Source organism: Elgaria multicarinata, chromosome 9, assembly GCF_023053635.1.
Source record: "Elgaria multicarinata webbii isolate HBS135686 ecotype San Diego chromosome 9, rElgMul1.1.pri, whole genome shotgun sequence".
Lineage (NCBI taxonomy): Eukaryota > Metazoa > Chordata > Lepidosauria > Squamata > Anguidae > Elgaria > Elgaria multicarinata.
Window position 1 is genome coordinate 49,932,877 of NC_086179.1, and position 22,803 is coordinate 49,955,679.

The following is a 22,803-nucleotide window of genomic DNA, read 5'->3' on the forward strand; positions in this document are numbered from 1 at the left end:
ATTGCACTACAACAGTGCAATTACAGCTTTGCAGACTTCTAGAAACATCTTCCTTCCTTCCCTCTAACCTGTAGTCTTACATAGTTACGGCTAATTTTAGAATAATGAATTAAAAAGATCTACCCTTATCTCATATAATATCTTACTAAGCTCGGAGGGTCACATTTTAATATATCTACATGTCTTCCATTAGCATCTTAAAGTTTCAGACTCCTCACTTCAGCATTTCTTACGACTCTCATTACTGTGTTTTCTCTGTTGCTACTATGCAGTCTTGTGCCAGGAAAATATGACTGTGACACAAGAATTAATTTATGTAAACTTGGAGGTTTTTAAATATCAACAAGGCTTTCATCATACTTTATTTGGCATGCTGGAGAACTTAGGCTTTTCCCTGGAGCTGAATCTCTGTGTTCCAAATTTGTACTTCCCCCTTTTCCCATTATTCATTTTAAGGTGCATTTACTGTTAAACATTTTGGAACTTGAAAGATTCTAGCGGGATTAGAACCCTGTTTTGATACATATTTTGCGTTGTATGCATTTAAATTCCAAATTTAATGGTTTGAGAAACGTTGGACTTCTAAAAGAGTTTAAATTTATTTTCTTTATCCACATGAAGAAATGTTAAGAGCCAAACAAATCACTATTCGGTTCCTGTGTTAGTACAACTAATAAAACTAAAATATTTGTAATAAAATCAATGTGGAGAACAGAGAGAGGGATTTCCCATCCCTATCAGCCCTGGTTCAGTGTATGTGAAGTAGTGCACATGTGTTGAAGTGTGCAGATAGGCTAGATTGTGCCCATAATATTTTCAAATTATTACAACTATAGTGTCTCCACCCATATTTACCTACCTGGACACAAAGAGCATCAACTGATGCCTTCCCATGCATGCCCCTGCCTTTCAGTGTTGATGCTTTCCCCAGAGAGGCTCACCTGGCATCTACATTATGGTCTTCTTGGAGCTACATGAAAACCTTTTTATTCTCCTAAGCATTTTAGGAACTGTTTCATGCTTTACGTCTTTTGTAAACCGCCCAGAGAGCTTCAGCTATGAGGTGGGATATAAATGTAAACAACAACAACAACAATAATAAATTGTTTTATTCTTGCTGCTGGCTTTGTTTTTGGGTTTATTATGTGTTTCAATCACCTGGTTTCAATCCATGATGAGCCGCAGTGTGTGCGGCCACAATTAGGACTATGCAATCCCCAATGGGGTCACGATGTGTCATCCGAACCTGGCGACCATGGGTTATTCGAGGGTTAAGCAATTACTTTAAGTGAATTACTTTAAACTCTAAATGCTCCATTTTCAGAAAAGAACAAGCCTGCAGCAAATAATTCAAATACCACCAATGTGCAATCTGCCCCCATCGCTGTGACAACACCATCAGTTACTACTGGTCAAGTGACACCTACATCCCCTATTAAGAAGGTAAAACAGAGTTTGATTCAGTTTTTTAGTAGTATAAAGAGCCAAATACATGTGTGTTAATCATACATACTTGGTAATATATTAAAAACAATACGTTGACTAGTCAAGGTAAACTTTATGACATTTTAAAATTGAAATTATTTTAGAATCTTTTGAATGCTTTTAGAACTGGTTAAATGATTCTCTAATGCATTTGTAGAAGGCCTTGAATTATATTGAGAAAGTCGCTCTGATCAGTGTTCTAGTTGTAAAATGCCAGATATTATTGGGTCAGCCAACTTGTCAGTCTGGAGCATATGGATTTAAGTCTTTTACTGTATCAAGTTACTATTTCAGTCTAGATTCCCATCTGTAAAATGAGAATATAGTGTATGTGCTCTAAAATAGAAACAAGTTGTAACAATGTGCAGATGCCAGGTTGAAATGTGTAGTTTGGGGGCGTCCCTGAGGAAGAACTCTGTTTGAAATATGTTGGGCTTAGTAACAAAAAATTTCTTGTGCACCTGAAAGTTTCCTCCCTTCCTTTTCCTGTGATTGGTGCCTTCCTATTTTTCTTTCCTGTGTTCTAAATGTGGCTGTTAAGAAAATTGGTGTCTTTGTTTGCAGTTGTACAAAAGCATTTTGCATCTATTAGACTGAATAGAGGAAATGTTTATTACAGGCAGCAAGTAACTCATGTAGGATAACCAGAATTGGTCACTGAAGAGCAAGCAGATTAATTACTTTGTTACTTATGGGTACTAAGACAGAGAGCTATCATGTCAATGTTGCAGCAGTGCCCACTTTGTTTAATTTGACAATCAGACAGAAAGTATCAGTACTTCTTATGTCATTCTGATAGACATAACCTATTCTTTTGGAAGTGCTACGTAATTTTGTTGGCATTCATGTAGAATTTTTAATTTTTGAAGTCGTTTACAATCTCTGTTGTGTACTGACCACAGTTTTCACTGTTCAATAATGGTCTTTAGAGAAATGACTATTTCGCAGATCTGTGGAGCTCTGATGATGATTTCTAGCTGTCCTTTATCCGAGTCCTGTAGTGCTTCTCTCCTAACCACTTCCTTCAGAACACATACTTCAAGATGATATGAGCTGTCTTGTGCACTGTCTTAATACAGAGAGATGTTAAAACCAAACCTTGAAAACAGTATCTTCCAAAAGAGTATTGTAATCTGAAACCTGCCTGCTTGCCTTTGTCAAGGAAAGATTGCAGCTAGGTACATCCCTACAGTTGCAGAGATAGATCTGTGTGTGCAGCAACCATAAGCATAGAACCCTACTTTGTTATTCATGGAAGTATTCTGAAGATAGAATGTAGAGCTGACATTCTGCTGGCTCTGAGGCTAGAAAGAAAGAGAACTCTGTGAGCACCCTTTACAACATAAAGGAGTCTCTGATTTGATTCGCTTGACACAACTGCCCACTGTGGCGTAATTGACTCTCAGGGGCTGTTGCATTGCGCTGGGTGTCTGCAGGCACCATTTTTGCAAGCTTGTGGCTTGTTACGTCATGTGAGCCCAGGTGGCAGGGGTTGTTTGAAGGTTGGACAATCCTTAAATAACCCTAAAACTAACCATGGGTTATTGGATGGTTCTCTAACTATCAAACAACCCCTGCCACCTGGAATCACACAAAATGGCAAGCCAGGCACCTACTGATGCCATGCAAAAAAATGGTGTTCACAGACACCCAGAGAGGTGTTCCAGGTGACTGCCTGCCCTCAGAGTGAGCCATATGGTTGGTTGTTGGCACCAGTTGGTGGATAGGAGATGCAGTGATGATTGGGGAACGTGGAGGCTGGGGGTGGGGTGTGTTTTTCACCCAACTGAGGTGACCAGAGAGTTTGTGCCACTACTGTTTTTGTGAACCGCCCAGAGAGCTCCGGCTATTGGGCGGTATAGAAATGTAATAAATAAATAATAAATAAATAAATAAAACTATATGAGCCCATTGAAGAGAAGGGAAGTAGCATCCAGTCTCTGCTTGATTTGTTTTCTCATTCCCACTTATTTCAGTTTCAATATTCTTTTTTGGTGTTTTAGTCCCTCAGAATTAGGGGGAGAAAATTTTAAATTCTAACTTCTCTCTCTCTGTGTGTGTGTGTGTGTGTGTGTGTGAGAGAGAGAGAGAGAGAGAGAGAGAGAGAGAATGAGAATGAGAATGAGAATGAATGAATGAATGAATCAAGGTCCACTATTTTCCCCAGCCTTGTTTTTAGTATGAGTGCTCTGCTTGCTCCATTTGATTAGCATAACTGAAGTAATGTTCTCCTACATAGTGGCTCTGCTTCCTCTTTTTTCACATCTTTTGAATTTGGAGCTAATTTATCACAAACAATAGTAAAACCTTAAAGCAGGGATCCCCAACGCTGCACCTGTGGGGATCTCCAGCAGCAGCCCTGAAACTCTCCATTCCCTGCCTCCTTCAAACATTTTTAATAAAAATCTTGAAAATGTTAGGGCACCAGATTCTCTCTCCTGTTCCTGAATCTGCTGCATGATCAGCTGTTCGAAGGGCAGAAAGAAAATAAAATAGTTGCTCACTGGGTCTGCCCAATCTTCTACCCACACAGACTTTTCTCTATTTGCTCTCCACAGCCTCTAGCCTCACTATTTCTCTCCTTTTGACATCCTTAGCCTTCTTCTTTCTCTCCTGTTCTAGCCTTTAGCCTTGCTCTTTTTCTCTCCTTTCCCAGCCACTTCTTGTGTTCTTCACACAAACATAAGCACGTGCGCGTGCGCACACACACACACACACACACACACACAGCACCTTCCAGGGGTAGGAAAGTTCAAAGCCTTATTAGCACTTTATTCAGTTATTGGCATGAGAGGGAATGTAAATGTGACTTATGACAGAGGTTATTACCATTTACAGAAAGCTACCAGTTAGTCTTGGGGACCTAGCCACAGCTTTTTATTCCCTTATTATGATTATGAACAATTATGAACATAATTGTGAGATGCAAAGCTGATTCTGCCTCCTATTTTTCAAAGTACCCATTTGGAGAGGGTACCAAGATAGGCAATCTCTGAACAGAGTGCTGTCATCCTATTTAAACACAAGTGCTAGTTTTCATATTTGTTAAACAACAAGCCATGAGTCAGGCTGTAGCCTCCTGTTTCCTTATTCAGTTTAGGCCATGGTCCAGGCTTCTGTGAAGTTGATAAATTGTGGCTCAGATGCCTGAAGTGTACGTGAAAGAGAAACTGAGTGGCAATTCATCCAGTCGCTTCCTTTTCTTTCTGCTTTCCCATTCTTGCCCATGTTCTTTTTACCTTTCTGTGTCTCCCTCCCTCCTTTATTTCCTGTCTGTGTGTGGCAGTGTTCCCCCGTGGGGGTGGAAGGGAGAGTTTTGCTAATTCCCTTTTGAACTTTCTGCTCCTTCTCCCAAGGACATGACCCCCACCCCACCCAAATAACATTCCTCTAAATGTTAAAATTTCCACTTGTATATGTTTATAATTCTGTGAACATGTCCTTTTTTTGTGGAATAAACCTAAGACTGAAAAGGAACCTATTGCTTTTACTAAAGTTCTGTGAAAAGTAAATAGGGATTCAAATATGTAGACTTCTCCCCATACCCCCAAAGACCACCATATTCCTTTAAACCTTTATATTTCTTTTATATGTCCCAATTGGCTTTAGTATGACTTTCTTCCTACTATCATACCTGTGGCGGACTCTGTAGATCCTGCATCATGGAGGCAGGGCTTACGTAAAACTGGCATTATTCTTGTGCCCAGTAAAGGTGAAAAGTCTCTGGTGAGGGTTTTGTGTGCATTTTTCCAGGTTGCTAAATAACAAGCGTTAATTCCAATGTTGACACTACAATTGCATGATTTTAAACAGCGTGTCTTCGTTGCATCCCGTTAGTGTGTAGTTTATAGTGCAACATTTAAAGCTAACCTTTGAAAAGTTTGGTGTTTTTCTTCCCAGATTGATTTTTTTTTAATGGAATTGTTAACTTCCTCAGGAAATTGTGTGAGATTTTATTTCCTACTCTGCAGACATGCAAAATATGTGTACAGTAAATTAATTTTAAAATACCTTCTGAAGCATGGAATTAAAAATGCTGAGAGTTAGAATGTATCTTCCTATGTATAGTCCCACATTCTGCTGTGAGCAAGCACAATGTGGAAATTCTTGAGCTTTGATAGTGATTGTTTGCACCCATCCTCTTGGCAGCCTTGTTTGCCTCTCTGTGTGCATGACCTGAGGTTGGATAAATGTCTTTGCCATGAAGTGCAATAGCAAGCTAGCTTATTTTTTATGCTATCTCAGATGCCTTGACAGTATACTATGATATTACCCCATACTTTTGGTCCAAAGAAAACCCCAGCTATCTTCATATAACAGTTTAAATTAGTTGGGTTATCCATATATTTTATTTCTGGTAAATTTTTCATTGCCTCTGATCTTCTGGGGAGAAATGTTGCGCTTCCTATGTTCAGTTTGGAGGTAAAATGTGCTTTAACAATACCTTTATAGAGATAAAATCCATTCCATTGACAGAAACACTGTTTTATGTCTCCCCTTTTGGGAAAAGCTATAGCACGGACATGTTTTAAGGGAGATTTCTTAAGGAGGCTTGCCAGAATTGATCTTCTTGAGTCAGAGTGTAACTCTGGAAAAGAGCATTAGCCACTGCTGAACAAGCCCATATGGCAGCTAAGCAGGAAACTTAGAGGTGAATTTTTGTAGTAGCTCTATGAATTTTCAAGTGATCTGTATGGAAGCAAAACTCGTGTAGCTTTGAAACATGCTTCACAGCTGTTGTTTTTATATTTTTGATGGTTTAACATTTTGTATACTTTTTAATGTTCACTGTTTTTAACTTTTGTAAACCGCCCAGAGGGCTTCAGCTATGGGGTGGTATATAAATTTAATAAATAAATAAATGATTAACAAGCTGTGTTGAGTCTAAAGTTAAATCAAGTAAAAAGAGGTCACCTCTAATGACTGGTACTAAAAACACCGAAGGTGGCTTTTTATCTGGGACAATGTTGGGTTTTAATAAGAAGGGATGGAGCAGTGGCAAGACGCATTGTTGTTTGTATCTGGAGTTCATAACGAAGTATTAGACAAAGTAGCTTAGCAGCCTCTCTTATGTGGGACTTCACAAAGACCACGAAGGAGAAAACAGGGTTGCTTACCTGTAACTGCTGTTCTCCAAGTGTCCTCTGTGCAGTTGCACATCCTGCCCTCCTGCCCTAACACATACATTCACCTTGTCCTAATAATACTTTGATTTGCCACCATCAGTGGTCACAAGGGAACTGAGCAGGAAGACACTAGTCCTGGTCCTCTGGTTGATGCACACATCTCGAAGAGAAGGGCATACGCATATTCCATTCCTGTCGAGGTTCTAGAATTTCTTTTATTGTGGCCTGTGCATGTGCACTCTCAAATGATTGCACAGAGGACACTTGGAGAACAAGACTTACAGAAAAGCAACCATATGTTTTACAGTTCCCTACTTCAACTAAGGTTTCTCCCAAAGAAGAAGAGAGAAAAGATGAGTCTCCTGCTTCTTGGAGATTAGGTCTTCGAAAGACTGGCAGTTATGGGGCACTGGCAGAGATTACAGCTAGCAAAGAAACTCAGAAAGAAAAGGATTCAACAGGAGTTATGCGTTCAGCTTCAAGCCCTAGATTGTCCTCTTCATTAGACAACAAAGACAAGGTAATCTTTTTTTCCCCAAAAAAACACACAAACATAATTAAGTTGTGGTTGGTGGTGGGTTCAGAACAGGGCTGTGTATTTATTTATTTATTTATTAAAAAAGAAAGACCAGAGTCTGAAGATGTCGAACTCCATAACAAATTCTCACTTCCACATATCCTGGAATAAAATCTCTATACTTGAAAGCTGTGAAAGCATGAACATATATGCCTAATGCCTGTTTAAGTCTCAGAGTCCTGAGTGGTTGGTAGATGGAACATTATAAGAGATTTCCAGAACTCAGTGCTTCAGTGCTTTGCCTGTGTGTATTTCTTTCTGTATTTATCTAGTGCCTTGAGGCAGTTTCCTGGGGAAAGACTATGCTTTCAAGAATGGTTTAGCATTTTTTCCATCCCTCAAATAAGAGAATCTTACTTATCTGTGGTTTTATATATAAGGCTTTTGCTCCTTTCTTGCATAATAAGTAAAGCAATGTCTTTCACTTTCAGTAAAATTCAGTGATGGGGAGGGGCACAGCACATGCTTATTTTGCTAACAGCTTGTGTAGGAAGAATAATTCTGTATGATTACCAGGCATGTTCATTGGTCTCTGTAATTTAGTTCAGGTTTGGTAACTAATTATTTGTTTTCTCAAATACCAGAGTTTTGGGTTGTTTTTCTTTACAGTGAAATCTGCAGAGCATTAGTGACAAACAGACTTCAAAAGCTGTATTCCTGGATGATACTGTTTTTAAACATTAACTAGGAAGTCTAAAAACAGGGGTGCTATTGCATTTATGTCCTGCTTGTAGGCTTCCCATAGGCATCTAGCCATTGTGGGATCAGAATGCTGGATTAGACAGAGCTTTGGTCTGATCCAGCATGACTCTTTTTATATGTGGGCAACCTGTGGTCCTAGGGACTCAGATTAATTTCATGCAGCCTTCAGCCTAGTTTTAAAAACCCTCTGCAAACTATGAGTTCAGATCTTTGGCAACAAGAAGCGACAAACAGACTTCTAGCACCCTGGTCAGCAAAGGTGAAGGGAAGGTGTCAGAGAGAGCAAGGTGGTGGCAGAAAGAGAGAGCGAGAGCGTGGCCCTGCCCCCCTTTTGACTCTGGCCCCACCTATTGCCAGTATGTACCCATTGTTAGATTATCCCCAAGGGAATTTGGCCCTTGACAAAAATATAAAAATAAAAGCATTGCCCACCCATAGTCTAAAACAAAAGCAAAAAGGCCAGATAATACAGATAATATTAAAATTGCTCCATTTCAGCGGGGTACTTGTTCTAATACTATTTTGTGCTTAAATTGATTGAAGCAAATTGTAAGATTTAACATGGAATATATCTATCTGGATTAGAATTGGAATCATGTATAGCACTTATGTAGAATTAGTTTTTTTAAAATGTACCCATACATTCATCATGCTAAAATGCATCCTGAAAAATATGCTTTCTTTTGCAGGAGAAAGATACAAAAGCAACTAGACTTGCATATGTTACACCTACAATACCAAGACGGCTGGCCAGTACATCAGACATTGAAGAGAAAGAAAACAGGGATACTTCTGCTAGTTTAATACGTGGTAGTGGTTCTTGTACAAGAAGAAAATGGGAAGAAGATGCAAAGAAAAATATTTCAAATGAAGGATCTTCCCCATTAAACACAAGCTGTCAGAGAAGGTAAATAAATGAAACTGTGATCTGAGAACAGCGTATGTAAGGGGTTCCTAACTGGTTGGGTACATATGGAATTTTTAGAGGGGATCATCTGTTCTTTCACAAAATGGCACATACAAAAAACATGTGGGGGGAAAATACTCCAGGTAAATCACACATATCCTGTGCACACACAGTAACCCTAAACTCAAACAAAACACACACTACACATGTGACAAACACAAGCAAATACACACATTTACTGAAATAAACAAAATCAGCTAACCTGCTCCCCAAAATGGCAAAACACAGTGACACAAATCACAGGCACCCCTTTTAGCCCCTGCCCCACATGCCACTTGTTGCCACCTTTTAGCACCCCCATGATGCTTAACTTTTTGTTGTTTCTATGTCGCTGGGCACGCTTGAAAATGAAGCACTGGGCTACGGCAACTCAACTTTTTTTATTTTCTAAGAATACCTCTGGAGCCCAGACACATTTGTTATTCTTGGAAATAAAGATGACACTGGAGCCAGCACTTCAATTTGCAGTATGCCTGCCTCCCAGTAAAGCAATTTTTAAAATTAAATTTAAAAATAAAATCAGGAGGGGGCAGGAAGCTTGGTGAGCACACACGTTGTCTGAGAATTGCGGTTTAAGGTTTTGTAGTCATTTGTGGAAAGGAGAAAATGGGGATTCAGTTGCTGTAAATGATGGTAATTTTTCTATGTAATATCTGAAGTCAATAGAAATTGAGAGTGATTCCTTTAATCACTTCACAAATATGGTGTTTCTTTTTGTAAATTCACATGACATTTCAATTGTTCCTTTGGTAGAAGACAAGATGACTTGATTAGTTCTAGTATGCCAAGCATTACATCAGTATCAACAGTTACCTCCCCAGCTGGTCTTCAGAAAAGCCTGTTTTCTAGCACAAGCACTGCTACAAAGGTTACAACAGGTTCAGCGACAGCAGGCATTCAAAGCAGGTAAGAGCAGTATTGTGCTTTGTCTTAAGTCCATTGTGTGCTTTGCGTATGTGCATGCATTTTTGTGTAGAAGTTTCTGGGCTCTGGATTTTTTTCATTTTTTCCTATTAGTATGCAATTTGGCTCAAAATGAAAATGTCTTGCATTATAAAGTAATAGGTATGCATGGCAGTAAAACCAATGCTTCGGAATAGAGTGAAAATATAGTCTAAGCTTGGTCAGCTTATTATTTCTAATAAAGCTCACCTGGAGACATTTAGTTGCTTCTATAGCAAAGGCCTTCTCAAATCTGTGTATTTTTTAAAAAAGAAAAAATCCATCCCTTTGTATCACACTGTTTTAGTAAAGTGCTTTCATTGTTTAGCTATTTCCTTTTCTCTTTTTGTGTTGCTGCTATGATGCTATAGTACCTCAAATCGTTTATGGGCTGAGGATAGTACTGAGAGAGACAAAGACAATGTTCCTACAGCAGTGACCGTTCCTGTTGCACCATCAGTTGTAAATACTGCGACTACTACCACAGCCTTGACTACAACTACTTCTGGCACTGTGTCCTCAACTTCAGAGGTCAGGGAGAGACGCAGGTGTGTAAAACTTCTGAGAATAACATTTCTCTTGTGCAGAGCGATCCATTAGTGTAAGGTGAACAAATGCCTACTCATTGATAAAACTGTAAACACATTAAAGCTTTGCTCACATATAATATATGTGATGGGAAACTTGTAGGCTCATGTAAAATGCCATTTCCCACATTAGGTCCTTTCTATACATAATTCCTCCCATTTTTAAAATTAAAGTAGTGGGTGGTGTACATGTTTAGTATCTCCACACTCACAGCCAGCCCTTCATTATCTTCCAATCACTGAGGAGAGTTTTTAATTTTCATGACTTGTGAGAAGAATTTATTTACTTTTTAGAGTGGAAGAAATGTTTCCAAACTGATAGTTTTCTCGTAAATGTGGAAACATATATTTTTAAAATTAAAACAACCCTAACAAATATAAAGGTGACAAGTCATGCAGTACATTTTTGAGAGCACCTTTTCTCCTACCTTGCTGTAAATGTTCTGTTTTCCTGTGGGACCTTGTTCTTTGGGCCACAATTCCTTTTTGTCTTCTTTCTTCCCAAGTGACTTTGTGTGTTAAAAAATGCCTTTGTTTGAACTTGCTGTGCCTCTCACCTCTCAATTATAAATATGAACACCATTGTTTTAAAGATTTAGATTGTCAAATAGCAACTTTTTATATGCACATCAAAATACCAGGGTTTATTTATGTAAGTTATTTTAAAGATTTTAGTTCATTTGAAAATGAAAAGTGTAAAGCAAGTAAATAGGCATCTAAACTTTAAGACAAAGACTGTGAAGATACATTTAAAAACTTACATCTGGTGAAATATCAGGTAGATGGAGAATGTGGCAAGTGAGCTTAATATCCCAGTAGCAAATAGATTTCCATACAGACAGTAAAGGTTTCTCTTTAGCGGAATAGTCACAGCAAGCCAGGGACTCTACCCTTTCTAGAGTTTCCAGTTAGATTTTTTGCATACACATACAAATAACCTTCTCTTCCTGTTTCATGCATTTGAAGTTGTTGACTCTGTAAGCTCATGCCTCAGACCTATTTTTATAGTGTGATAGGACTCTGTGTGTGTGTGTACGCTGGAACAACTTTGAGAGTTCTGAGACTAGGTTTTTAATTCCATTTTAAACATCAGTTTATTATAGAACATACTATACCAATGTTCTACCACATGGATAACATGCTTTGATCGTACCTTGAAATATAGGAGGTCAAGTTAACATATAACACAATAAGAATTCTTCATGCTTTGAAAGGCATTTTCAGCACAACTAAAAAAGTGCAAGGCAGTACACCAATAACTTTCATTCAGGAAATGGTAGTTGAGACTGGGGCATTATATAATATATCTTAAGAGTATTGAAAGACTAAATTTTATTATAAGCATTTAATTTTTTTAAAAAAATAGTTGAAAAGACTGAGAGGAGCTGAAAAGCAAGTAAGTTCAAAATTCAGGTATCCGGTTTGTTCACTCTCACCAGCTGTCAAGGTGTTGCATGTGTGTTGCACAGGTTGAAATAACGCATTTAGATTTATGTTCATGGTTTGAATTTCCTTGATTTTTAAAACTGTGTTGTCCCAAATTGTCTAACTCATAGGACTGCATACTTGATACAACATTGATACAGAATGCCAACAATTTAAAAATTATCTGATACTAAGGTAGTTTAGTTGCCAAATATGCATTAAGAGTTCAGTATTTTATCACATAAATTTGTTAACTGCTTGGACATAACGTAAAGTGACTGCCTGCTACTAAAATATTTTAAGGTATCTGCACTAATTTAAGCATGGCTGACAACAATTTAGGGTAACTAGGCATAGGAAAATTCCCAGAAATTCATATGCCACAAGCTTTACTGAATGGATGGAATACTGTCTGTATTAGGATGATCAAATCCTGGCTTAACCTTGTACAAGCCTAAGCACCATGCACCTGCACTTAACACTTTTGCTGCCATTTTGGCATTTCTTTTGCCCAAACAGTGAACTTAACCAAGAACACGCAGTTAAGCATAGTTGCCCATATATGTAAGATGGGAACTAAGGTTAAATGCTTCCAAACAAGCCAGGATTTAGAAACCCAACTTTAAACCATGGGTTAAAATTGGTTTCTGAATCCTGATTTCTATGGAAGTAATTAACCATAGTTCTGAATCCTGTATGTAATGGAAAGCTGTGGTTGTCATGTCATGCAAACCTGGCAAGTATGTGAGTTATGTGAATGTTAAACAACCCTCGTATAAACAGACCATGGGTTATGTGAGGATTGTTCAACCCTTACATAACCTATGCTCACTGGGTTTGCAGGACACAACACGCATCCCCTGAACAGGAGTTGCATATTCAAAATGGTGTCTGCCCATCCCATAGCCTCACCATGTGTAAATAACCCATGGTGAACTGTCACGGTTTGTAAACAGTGTTAAATTTGCATTGATAACACTGGCTTTCCCATCAAAAGGAGTATAATAGCTCACTTTTGGACATATTTAATGGTTAATTAATTTAATTTATTTATTTATATAGCACCATCAATGTACATGGTGCTGTACAGAGTAAAACAATAAAATAGCAAAACCCTGCCGCATAGGCTTACATCTAATAAAATCATAAGAAAACAATAAGAAGGGGAAGAGAATGCACCAAACAGGCACAGGGTAGAGTAAAACTAACAGTATAAAAGTCAGAACAAAATCAAGTTTTAAAAGCTTTAGAAAAAAGAAAAGTTTTTAGCTGAACTTTAAAAGCTGCGATTGAACTTGTAGTTCTCAAATGTTCTGGAAGAGCGTTCCAGGCGTAAGGGCAATTGCCTGCTTTATTAATAGCTTTGTTTTTCTTATATGGCACATTAAGACAGAGGAAACCATAGCTTTCAACTACAAAAATGCATGGCAGCCAGGATCAGGCTCTCATACTGCCCCTCCCTCCCCTCCTTCATACACCAGGGTAACGGATTTGAAAATTGCTTTCAGTTTTGAATAAACCAGTTTCCCATTAGTTAGTTCAAACAACTCAGGACCTAAAACCACAGTTTGATCCATGTTTGTTAACTAAATATCATTTCCTGAGTTCAAACTACAGTCTTTTAAAAACTGAAAGTGGATGTTTTCAAAAACCTCTTCTCACTTACAAAAGATGGAGAGGGAGCATGTCAAATTTCTGTGGCACATTCTTGTAAAGTGCAGCTATGCTTTCCCATTATATTTGAACTCGGCCATTCCATTGGAAGTCATGGTTGATTTAGTGTTGACAGATTTGATAGTACTACCGTATTTTTTCTATTGTAAGACGACATCGATTGTAAGACGCACACTAATTTCAGTACCACCAACAGAAAAAAAAGCTTTGATTCTAAGAATAATAATCACACCTGCAATTCTAAGACGCACCCCGTTTTTAGAGATGTTTATATGGGGGAAAAGTGTGTCTTAGAATCGAAGAAATACGGTAAATCATTTTTAAAACACTAGTTCTGCAAAGCAGTAGCACTTCACATTTGCTAGAAGGGAGTGGTTATCCTCATCAGCAACTAGTTTACATGGTGTACCACTTTAAGGAATTGATAACGGTTCCAGGTCACAGGGTGTTCCCCCCTTCTTTCCCCCACCCCATTGCCAGTTGCTACAAACACCATAAATACTCTATTGTCTCTGAGTTAGAAACCCTGGTGAGACCCCAGAATGGGATGGGTTTGATTCTGGGGCAGCCAGTTGCTGATCCCTAAATTAGGGTGTTGAATTGGCAGTATTGTTTTATCAGAATATGATGCGCCTACATAAGGTCAGTACTGCATTATAGCAAAACATGGGCATTGGCCTTATTCCCCTATAGCAATCATTGGTGTAAAAAGGACTGACAATGCTTTTCCTCTCATGAATCTCTCTTAAAACTTTGGTCAGTTGCTTCCTAATGAATTTGTGACTTAGTTGGAAGGCTTCAGTTGCTGCTTTTTCTGTTGCTTTAGTCTCCAAAAGTTTGATTATTTTACAGTGATTACTAATTAGTAAGTCTTCAACTCTAGGTCATACCTCACTCCAGTTCGGGATGAAGAATCTGAATCCCAAAGAAAAGCTAGATCAAGGCAAGCAAGACAGTCTAGAAGATCCACACAGGTACAGTAGTCTTATAAGATACATTTAGGGAGCATATTTTAGTTCAACACACTGGTTCTATGATTCCTATGAATTCACTAGCCTTCCTAGAGCAAAAGAGATGCTTCATACTTTTATTAACCATATCAAAGTATAGAAACATAGAATTTAAATATATGGAACAAGTGACAAGTCTTCTACAAGGATCCACCAGCGTGTTATTTAACTCCCCACTAATGAGTGCATTTTTTTATTGTGGTGAGATTTCCCCACCCCTTTTCTGAGCCAGGTTTCTTAATTTTATGGGCCACTTCTGAACATCTCACTAAGTTATGGTTTAGCACAGGGGTGAGGAGCCTTCTGAAGGCCATATTCCCTTGGAGGTAATATGCTGGGGATGGAGGGAGGTTTTCCTTTTTATATCCGTTTTGGCTCCGCCCCCCCCCCCCCCACTTCCCCCTAATCCTCTTCTGCTCCTCTAGGTCCCCCCCTTGAAAATTGGGTAAGGGCCACATGCAAAGTGAATGAGCCACAGCAACCATTGGGCTCACATGCTCTCCTCCTCTCTTACTGCACAGTTGAGAGGAGGAAATTAGAAAGTTTTCTTCTGCTCTCATATTTTCCCATGTGGTTTGCATTTGAAACTGTGGTTTAATATTAATCACATTTGTTGCTCAGGATAACATAACAAACAGCAGTTAGCCAAAAGAAAAAGCTTCTGAAATTCTCCTCTTGCCATTGCTTATTTCTGTTCATGCATGTCATACTAAGCTATGGTTTAGCATGATGTGCAGACACAATCATTGTGTCTTGGAAGTTTATAGGGTTGTGGTTTTGTTTTTTTGTTTTTGTGGGGGTAGGTTGGCTTTACTTTAAGGATTCTCATGGCAACCCGAGTTTGATCCACTGTTAAGTACTTCACCTGTGTTGTCCCAGTATAGTTTCTCAGAGAGCACTTGAACAGCAGTCTAAACTCGAAGCTTTTTAAAACAGTCTGCAAACTGAGTTTCTATGGCTTACAGTTATTCCTTGAATTAACTCTGCTACTGCAAGTTTTCATTATAGTTTCTGTTCCTCCATCTTCATTACATTTTAATTTAAGCCAGTTCATGTATGTAATTGTATGATTTGGAATATGCCCGCTATCTTACTATATCACTGCCCCCAAGATGGGATACTCTATACCAGGGATGGGCAACCTCTGAAGGTATGGGAGTCATTTTCAACCCCAGGTACAGGTTGCGGACAAGTGTGGTGTGTGTGTACTCAGTATTCCCCCCACTCCCTGCACAAACACCCAGCCACATAATTGCAGGTTTGCTGCCCACATTTGGTAGCAAACTACTCTATTCTTTGTGAAATAATGGAGGATGGGTGAAGGGCCGGATGACTGCAGGAGGGCTAATGTCCCTATCTTCAAAAATGGCAAAAAGGAAGAACCTTGGAACTACAGAACAGTCAGTCTGCATCAATCCCTGGGAAATTTAGAAGCATATTTTCAAGAAGTCAAGCACTTTGAAAAAAATGGAGTGATTACTAGAAGCCAACATGGATTTGTCAGGAATGTCCCCGTTCAGAAGACACCTTAAACCATGGCTTTAACCACAGTGCTTAAGCCAGAAAGCTGGGCTGTGTTCAGAAGTCACCTTAAACCACGTCTTTAACCACGGTGAATAAGGCTTTTTGCCTTGGTCACAGTGGTTAAAGCCATGGTTTAAGGTGTCTCCTGAATACAGCCCAGCTTTCTGGCTTAAGCACCATGGTTAAAACTGTGGTTTAAGATGTCTTCTGAACAGGACCAACAAATCCTGCCAGACTAATCTGATCTCATTTTTGATCAGGTAACTTCCCTTGTGGACTGTGGGACTGCTGTGGTCATAATATATCTTGACTTTAGTAAAGCTTTTGACAAAGTGCTCTGTGACATTCTGATTAACAAAGTAGTTAAAAGTGGGCTAGATGGAACAACTATTAGGTGGATCCACAATTGGCTATAGAATTGGACTCAAAGAAAACGCATCAATGGTACCTTCTCAAGCTGTGGGAGGTAACAAACAAGGTACCACAGCACTTGAGCCCAGTGCTCTTCAACATCGTTGTTAATGATTTAGGCAAGGAGGTACAAGGAATGCTTATCAAATTTGAAGATGACTCAAAATTGGGTGGGATAACTGGAAGAAGGAAACAAAGTTCAAAGTTATCTTGATAGGCTAGAGCACCGGGCTGAAAACAGAATGAAATTACATAGGGATAAATACCAAGTTCTACACCTAAGAAAAAGAAATCAAATGAACAGTTACAAGAAGGGGGATACTTGGCTCAGCAATACTACAGGCAAGAATTGTTGTAGGTCACAAGCTGAATATGAGCCAACAGTGTGATGCATTAATAGAAGTATAGCTAACAAATCACACGAGGTACTGGTTCCCCTTTATTCTGCACTGGTTAGGCCTCATCCTGACCATTGCGTCCAGTTCTGGGCACCACACTTCAAGAAGGATGCAGACAAGCTGGAGGGTGTCTAGAGCAGGGTAACAAGGATGATCAGGGATCTGGAAACAAAGCCCTATGAGCAGAAACTGAAAGAGCTGGGCATGTTTAGCCTTCCGAAGAGAAGACTGAGGGGAGACATGATAGCACTCTTCAAATACTTAAAAGGTTGTCACACAGAGGAGGGCCAGGAACTCTTCTCGATCCTCCCAGAGTGCAGGACATGGAATAATGGGTTTAAGTTACAGAAAACCAGATTCCAGCTGAACATCAGGAAAAACTTCCTGTTAGATCAGTAAGACAATGGAACCAATTACCTAGAGAGATTGTGGGCTCTCCCACACTAGAGGCATTCAAGAGGCAGCTGGACAGCCATCTGTTAGGGTTGCTTTAATGTGGATTCCTGCATTGAGCAGGGGCTTGGACTCAATGGTGTTATAGGCCCTTTCCAACTCTACTATTCTGTGACTCTTACAGAGTGTTACAATGGTTAAATTTAGCTAGTTTACAATCTAAACTTAACCCTTTCGGCGCTCTGTAACAGATGCAGAACACCCAAAGGGCCAAATTTAACGTGCAGATAAGCTAAATTTGGCTGTTTGGGTGCTTCAGACACCAATAATCCCTGCTTCCTTGAAACCTCTGCTTTCCTGTGACTTAAATCCATTATACTTTATCTTGTTCTTGGTGGACAAGATAGTAGAACATTTTCCTGAGGGGCACAGTGGCCCAACTCCAACTGAAATTAATCATGAAGTCCTATTGAAATCAATGCCTTAATAACAACTAATTCAAGTCTTGTTGCTTTCAGTGGTACTAGGCACAACTAAGTTAAGTTCCATTGATGTCCTATTGTGTGGTACTCAAGTTTAATCACCTATGTACAAAATATATCAATAGTGTGAAATTGAGAAGGAAGGGCATACATGAAGTAACTTCATATCATGTTAAATATACAAATAAGGGTTTATTCCATTCTCTGAAATACTACATAGATACTTTTGAACTTGGAAATCTATAACTGAATGCAAAACATTATGCAAAGCTTCCTGGAATGCTGTTAAGAATAACCTAAACATATTTTATTAAAAGATTGTTTAGCTTTAATACATATGGCTTGAATAACAGCAGATGTCAAATTGGATAATGGAGGTTTGATGAGTCACCTGCTTTGATGGATGGGTTTCTTCTACAGGGTGTAACACTGACTGATCTACAAGAAGCTGAAAAAACTATTGGTAGAAGTCGTCCTACACGAACCAGGGAACAAGAGAATGAAGAAAAAGAAAAAGAGGAAAAAGAAAAACAAGACAAAGAAAAACAGGAGGAAAAGAAAGAATCTGAAACTAAAGATGATGATTATAGGCAAAGATATGCACGAACAATAGAGGAGGTATTTTATGTTTTTGTTTTATGTCATAGGTGTGAATGTGCATTGTGATGGTTCTGAAATTGTAGATGTCTTTCTTGATTATAATAATTGAACATGCATTTATATGCTTCCTAACATTTCAAAACTGATAAGGATTTTCTCTTGTTGACTAGCCATATCATCGCTATAGAACTACATCTTCAACTACTTCATCAACTTCTTCAGTTGCCACCTCTTCTAGTTCTTCAAGCCAGTTAAACAGACCAAACAGCATTATAGGTATAACTTCTGCTTACTCCAGAAGTGGAGCAAAGGAAAATGAGAGGGGTAAGGCTTTTCTGATGTCTTTTTCTTTGATTTCATTGCCAATGAAACCACCACCCCTTGAGGGAATGTAGTTGATCTTAATGAGTAATTGGTAAAAACAGTTAGAAACCCTCTTGGTGCATCACCACCTAGGATTTTCTCATTTCTTTAAGAATTGTCTTTTTTAATTACCTTCTGTAGGGTAAACTTAACTTGATCAAAGGTTTCCATAATGACATTTATTTATTTTATTTATTTATTTATCATACTTATACCCCGCTCCTCAGCCAAAAAAGGCTCTCGGAGCGGCTTACACTTAGCAAAAAAGACAGGCCCTGCCCTCAGGCTTACAATCTAATAAAGACATGACACACAAGGAAAAGGAGTCCAGGAGGGAGGGAGGGAGGGAGGAGAGAGAAAGAGAGAGAGAGAGAGAGAGAGTCCAAGAAGAGCAGGCCCCGATGTTACTTCTGCCTGCTCCTGTCCCCTAGGTCCTTCTTCTTCCCCACAGGGCCAAGATGGCAGTTTGCCCTGTTGGGGGGGGAGGAGTCCAAGAGGAGCAGGCTCCGATGTTACTTCTGCCTGCTCCTGTCCCCTTGGTCCTTCTTCTCCCCCACAGGGCCAAGATGGCAGTTTGCCCTGTGGGGGTGGGGGAAGAGTCCAAGAGGAGCAGGCCCCGATGTTAGTTCTGCCTGCTCCTGTCCCCTCGGTCCTTCTTCTTCCCCACAGGGCCAAGATGGCAGTTTGCCCTGTGACATAGGCCCTAAATTTTAATTTTGAATTGTGGCAGGAACTTAAACAAAAAAGTTTTGTCACCTTAACATAGATTCATTTTTCAGCCTTGAAGATTGCAGCAGTGAAATAAACAAGTACCTGGTTTCTTATGTTAGTTCAAGGGTAACCACACTGATAAAGTGCATGATAGCAAACGAATGTTATATGCTTGCGCAGCCCTGCTTAATAATTCTTGTACAAGTTAATAAAAGCATTTTGGAGCTGATCAATCAATTTGAAAGTTAAGATTTCATCTTACTGACATGTTACTTCAAATATAATTTTATAGAAATGGATCAGTACCATGGTCTTAAAATTGCTGTATTTAATTAAAAGGATTGTCATGCAAAGAAAAAAATCTTAACTAGTTTAAATACAAATCTTTCTCCAAAAGGGTCTGTTGCACGTTGAATTCTTGATGCTTCTGGCTAAACAAATGCTTATCTAAAAAAAGTGTGCTCTGTATGCTTTGGTGAACATGTGTTTGTAAATGTCGTAATATATGCAGGTGCATTAGGCTTTGATTCTTAAGGCTACAGTCCATGCAATACTACACTGAAATATTCTAGTTTGGATGATGTACAGCTAGGAATGATGTATAAGGAGAATGATGGCACTTTAAAATTAAACCATATTCTCAAATAATGATTTTGTATTCCCAGACTGCTTTAGGATTCTGTTCCTTAAAATTGGATGCTGTGTGTCTTGCTTCAGGAAGGAATAGAAAAAAGTTATGTGTTATATATCAGAATGCTTTCTAAACTTTATTAAAACATTACCATTTAAATAGAAACCGGGAAGAAAGAAGAAGAAAAGGAAGAAGATAAATCACAGACAAAATCAATAAGGGAAAGACGACGGCCAAGAGAAAAACGAAGATCTACAGGAGTTTCTTTTTGGACTCACGATGTAAGTGAGAACTCGTTAAAATGGTCCATAGATCTGTGTTTAGAAACACTTTAGGAAGGATTTAGTCAGCCCGTCTGTATTATAGTAAATAATAAACTTAAGCAATGCTATTAATTGGACAACCTGTGAATCTGCTTGTTGTTTCACATTGCAGTATATAAATGCAAACTAATTTTAAATGGGTTTTCCCCTCAGAGTGATGAAAATGAACAGGAACACCTGTCTGATTCAGAAGAGGGAACAAATAAAAAAGAAACACAGGTAATATAGTTCATTTCTGGTTTTGTTACATGCAATCTATTATGTTATACATCTACTTAAGCTTCTGTGAAGGAAGATTGAATCCTCTGATGGTACAGGCTTGGAGTAAAAATGTGTTTATGAGCAGGGAATGCATGACTATGTTATTTGAACTTCCTATCATTATACTTCATTCCATTAATCTGCCCCATTCAGTCCTCTCTCATTGCACACAGTGTTGTTCCATGTACCTTCACTGTTTTTCTTAATATACTTTCACTCTGGTTTTCACTTGTTGAGTAAGAAGAAGGTTTCCATTACACATAGAACAATAAGTATATCTTTAATTAAATGATAACTTTGGAATTTGACTGCATATTTTACAAAAGGCAAAATTCCACTTATCCCCATTGCAAGTACTAGATGCTTTTAATCACTCCTCTGCTATGGCTAGTACATTCACTGAAGATAACTACTTTGTTGTGGTAATGTCACCATGAAGCTATTCCTATCATATCTGCTTCATGTGAACATTTCATTAGGATCAGCTTTCATTTGTATTTGCCATGTCATATGAATACTTTGTAAAATGGTTGGTTGAAATACAAGGAATAAAGTAGATAATTCTAGGTGCCCCAGAAGGCTTTGGGCTTGTGTGTGTGTCAAACCGCAGCCTCCATCTACAAGCTGCTTTTGAAACAAAAGCCTTTAAAAGCACTTTGGCTTGGGTTGAGTATCAGTTGTTCAAGGAGAAAAGTTAAAAGTCCCTCTTGGCATCCTTTGATGTATACATAAATCAGCTGTTTAGATATTGGACTATGTTTCCACCGGGTATATTCTGTTACATATTTTGTTCTTGCTCTTAAGCTTATTTAAATAGTATATGTTAATTAGACCCGATGAGATGCCTTCCAACTACCCTCGCTTCATTGTGTTGTGAATAATTTCCTTGTTGAATACAGACTATCTCCTAAAATTGCTTTTATTTATTTTCATCTTTCAGAGTGATAGCCTTTCAAGGTATGTATACTTCTTATGTTTAGATTTCATTATGATGTGCAATATAAAATCCTTGATTGTGTAATATAGCTAATGCTATGACAATTTAGGCATACTTTAGGGGAGAAAAGCATTTTGAAAATGATACTGTATGGCAGAAACCTCACCCATGGCTTAGTTCTTCATAAGCATCGAAACTATAGTAATTTAAACAAGACAGTGGCAGTACTATTACGATGCCATCTCCATTTCAACATCACAGTCTCCTAGGGATTATAAAATAAATGTTCTCCTAGTGCCGAAAAACATTGTTTACTGTTTACAGAAGTGATGGCCATTGTGTGGTTCATCCCATCTAAATCAAAGAGTGTTTAGCCACTCTTTTTGAGTTTTCTAAAGGGAAGACAATTCTCAGTTGCCTGATACTGGGTGTAAGTGCTCTGAGGCTATAGCCCTAATTTGCTCTTACATATCTTCAAATTGGAGAGAAGTAAAAGAGTAAAAACAAATATGCTTGCTCTGTATCAAATTAACAAAAATATTAATACAAACACAGTTACGTCATTTAGATGCCATGCCAAACTATGGTTTTAGAACTTTACTGTGGTTTGCTACAATATCCAAATTGACAAAACATGGTTTGAGATTGGTGGCAATCCAGTATGTGAAACTATAATTTTGAACTTTGCAAATTGTGGATTAATGTGCAAATCGACACATCATAATTATAGCTGTTTCACAAAGTGAAAATTCAGAATGGGCAATTCCTGTGGTTCACCAAAGTTTCTCTCAGCTCTGGCATAGTCCTCCCAGAGCCTTGATGGCTTTGCCCATCTTTTTGTCCCTGGCTATTAAACCAGTTCCCAATGCAGATAAAGGTTTCCTAATTCAAGTGAAAGCAAGAGTAGCAAGTACATTATTTTATTATTGAACAGACTTTACAAAGAGAGGTGAAGTAAAAGAATAACTTTCAGGTTTTTTACACTTGCATCATCGTCTCCCATTTCCCCCCAGATACTAGTGATATCTTTTATTTAAAACTTATCTCAAGTCACTTTGAATTTATTCTATAAAAAGAAGTGAGTATTTTTCTTCCTTCCTTCCTTATTTATTAATAGTATATACTGCTTAATTTAATAAAATTTCTCAAATGGTTCACATATACTCCCATTCCCTCCCTCCCTCCCTCTCTCTCTCTCTCTCTCTCTCTCTCTCTCTCTCTCTCTCTCTCTCTCTCTCACACACACACACACACACACACACACGACTTAGGTG

The 22,803-nt window shown here is 38.5% G+C and overlaps 1 protein-coding gene across 3 annotated transcripts in view; it reads left to right on the plus strand.

The window, feature by feature from the left end:
* Positions 1-22,803, plus strand: part of PPP1R12A (protein phosphatase 1 regulatory subunit 12A) — a 104,352-nt gene that overhangs the window by 66,655 nt on the left and 14,894 nt on the right. Inside the window, exons 9-20 of one of the 3 annotated variants that reach the window (XM_063133835.1) lie at positions 1,325-1,443; positions 5,095-5,211; positions 6,919-7,131; positions 8,580-8,797; positions 9,611-9,763; positions 10,171-10,347; positions 14,369-14,459; positions 18,124-18,321; positions 18,474-18,627; positions 20,171-20,289; positions 20,485-20,550; positions 21,533-21,549. In XM_063133835.1, the coding sequence (XP_062989905.1) occupies positions 1,325-1,443; positions 5,095-5,211; positions 6,919-7,131; positions 8,580-8,797; positions 9,611-9,763; positions 10,171-10,347; positions 14,369-14,459; positions 18,124-18,321; positions 18,474-18,627; positions 20,171-20,289; positions 20,485-20,550; positions 21,533-21,549 (1,642 nt within the window). The remainder of the gene's footprint in view (positions 1-1,324; positions 1,444-5,094; positions 5,212-6,918; positions 7,132-8,579; positions 8,798-9,610; positions 9,764-10,170; positions 10,348-14,368; positions 14,460-18,123; positions 18,322-18,473; positions 18,628-20,170; positions 20,290-20,484; positions 20,551-21,532; positions 21,550-22,803) is intronic. The other 2 variants (XM_063133836.1, XM_063133837.1) reach the window with 2 other exon arrangements.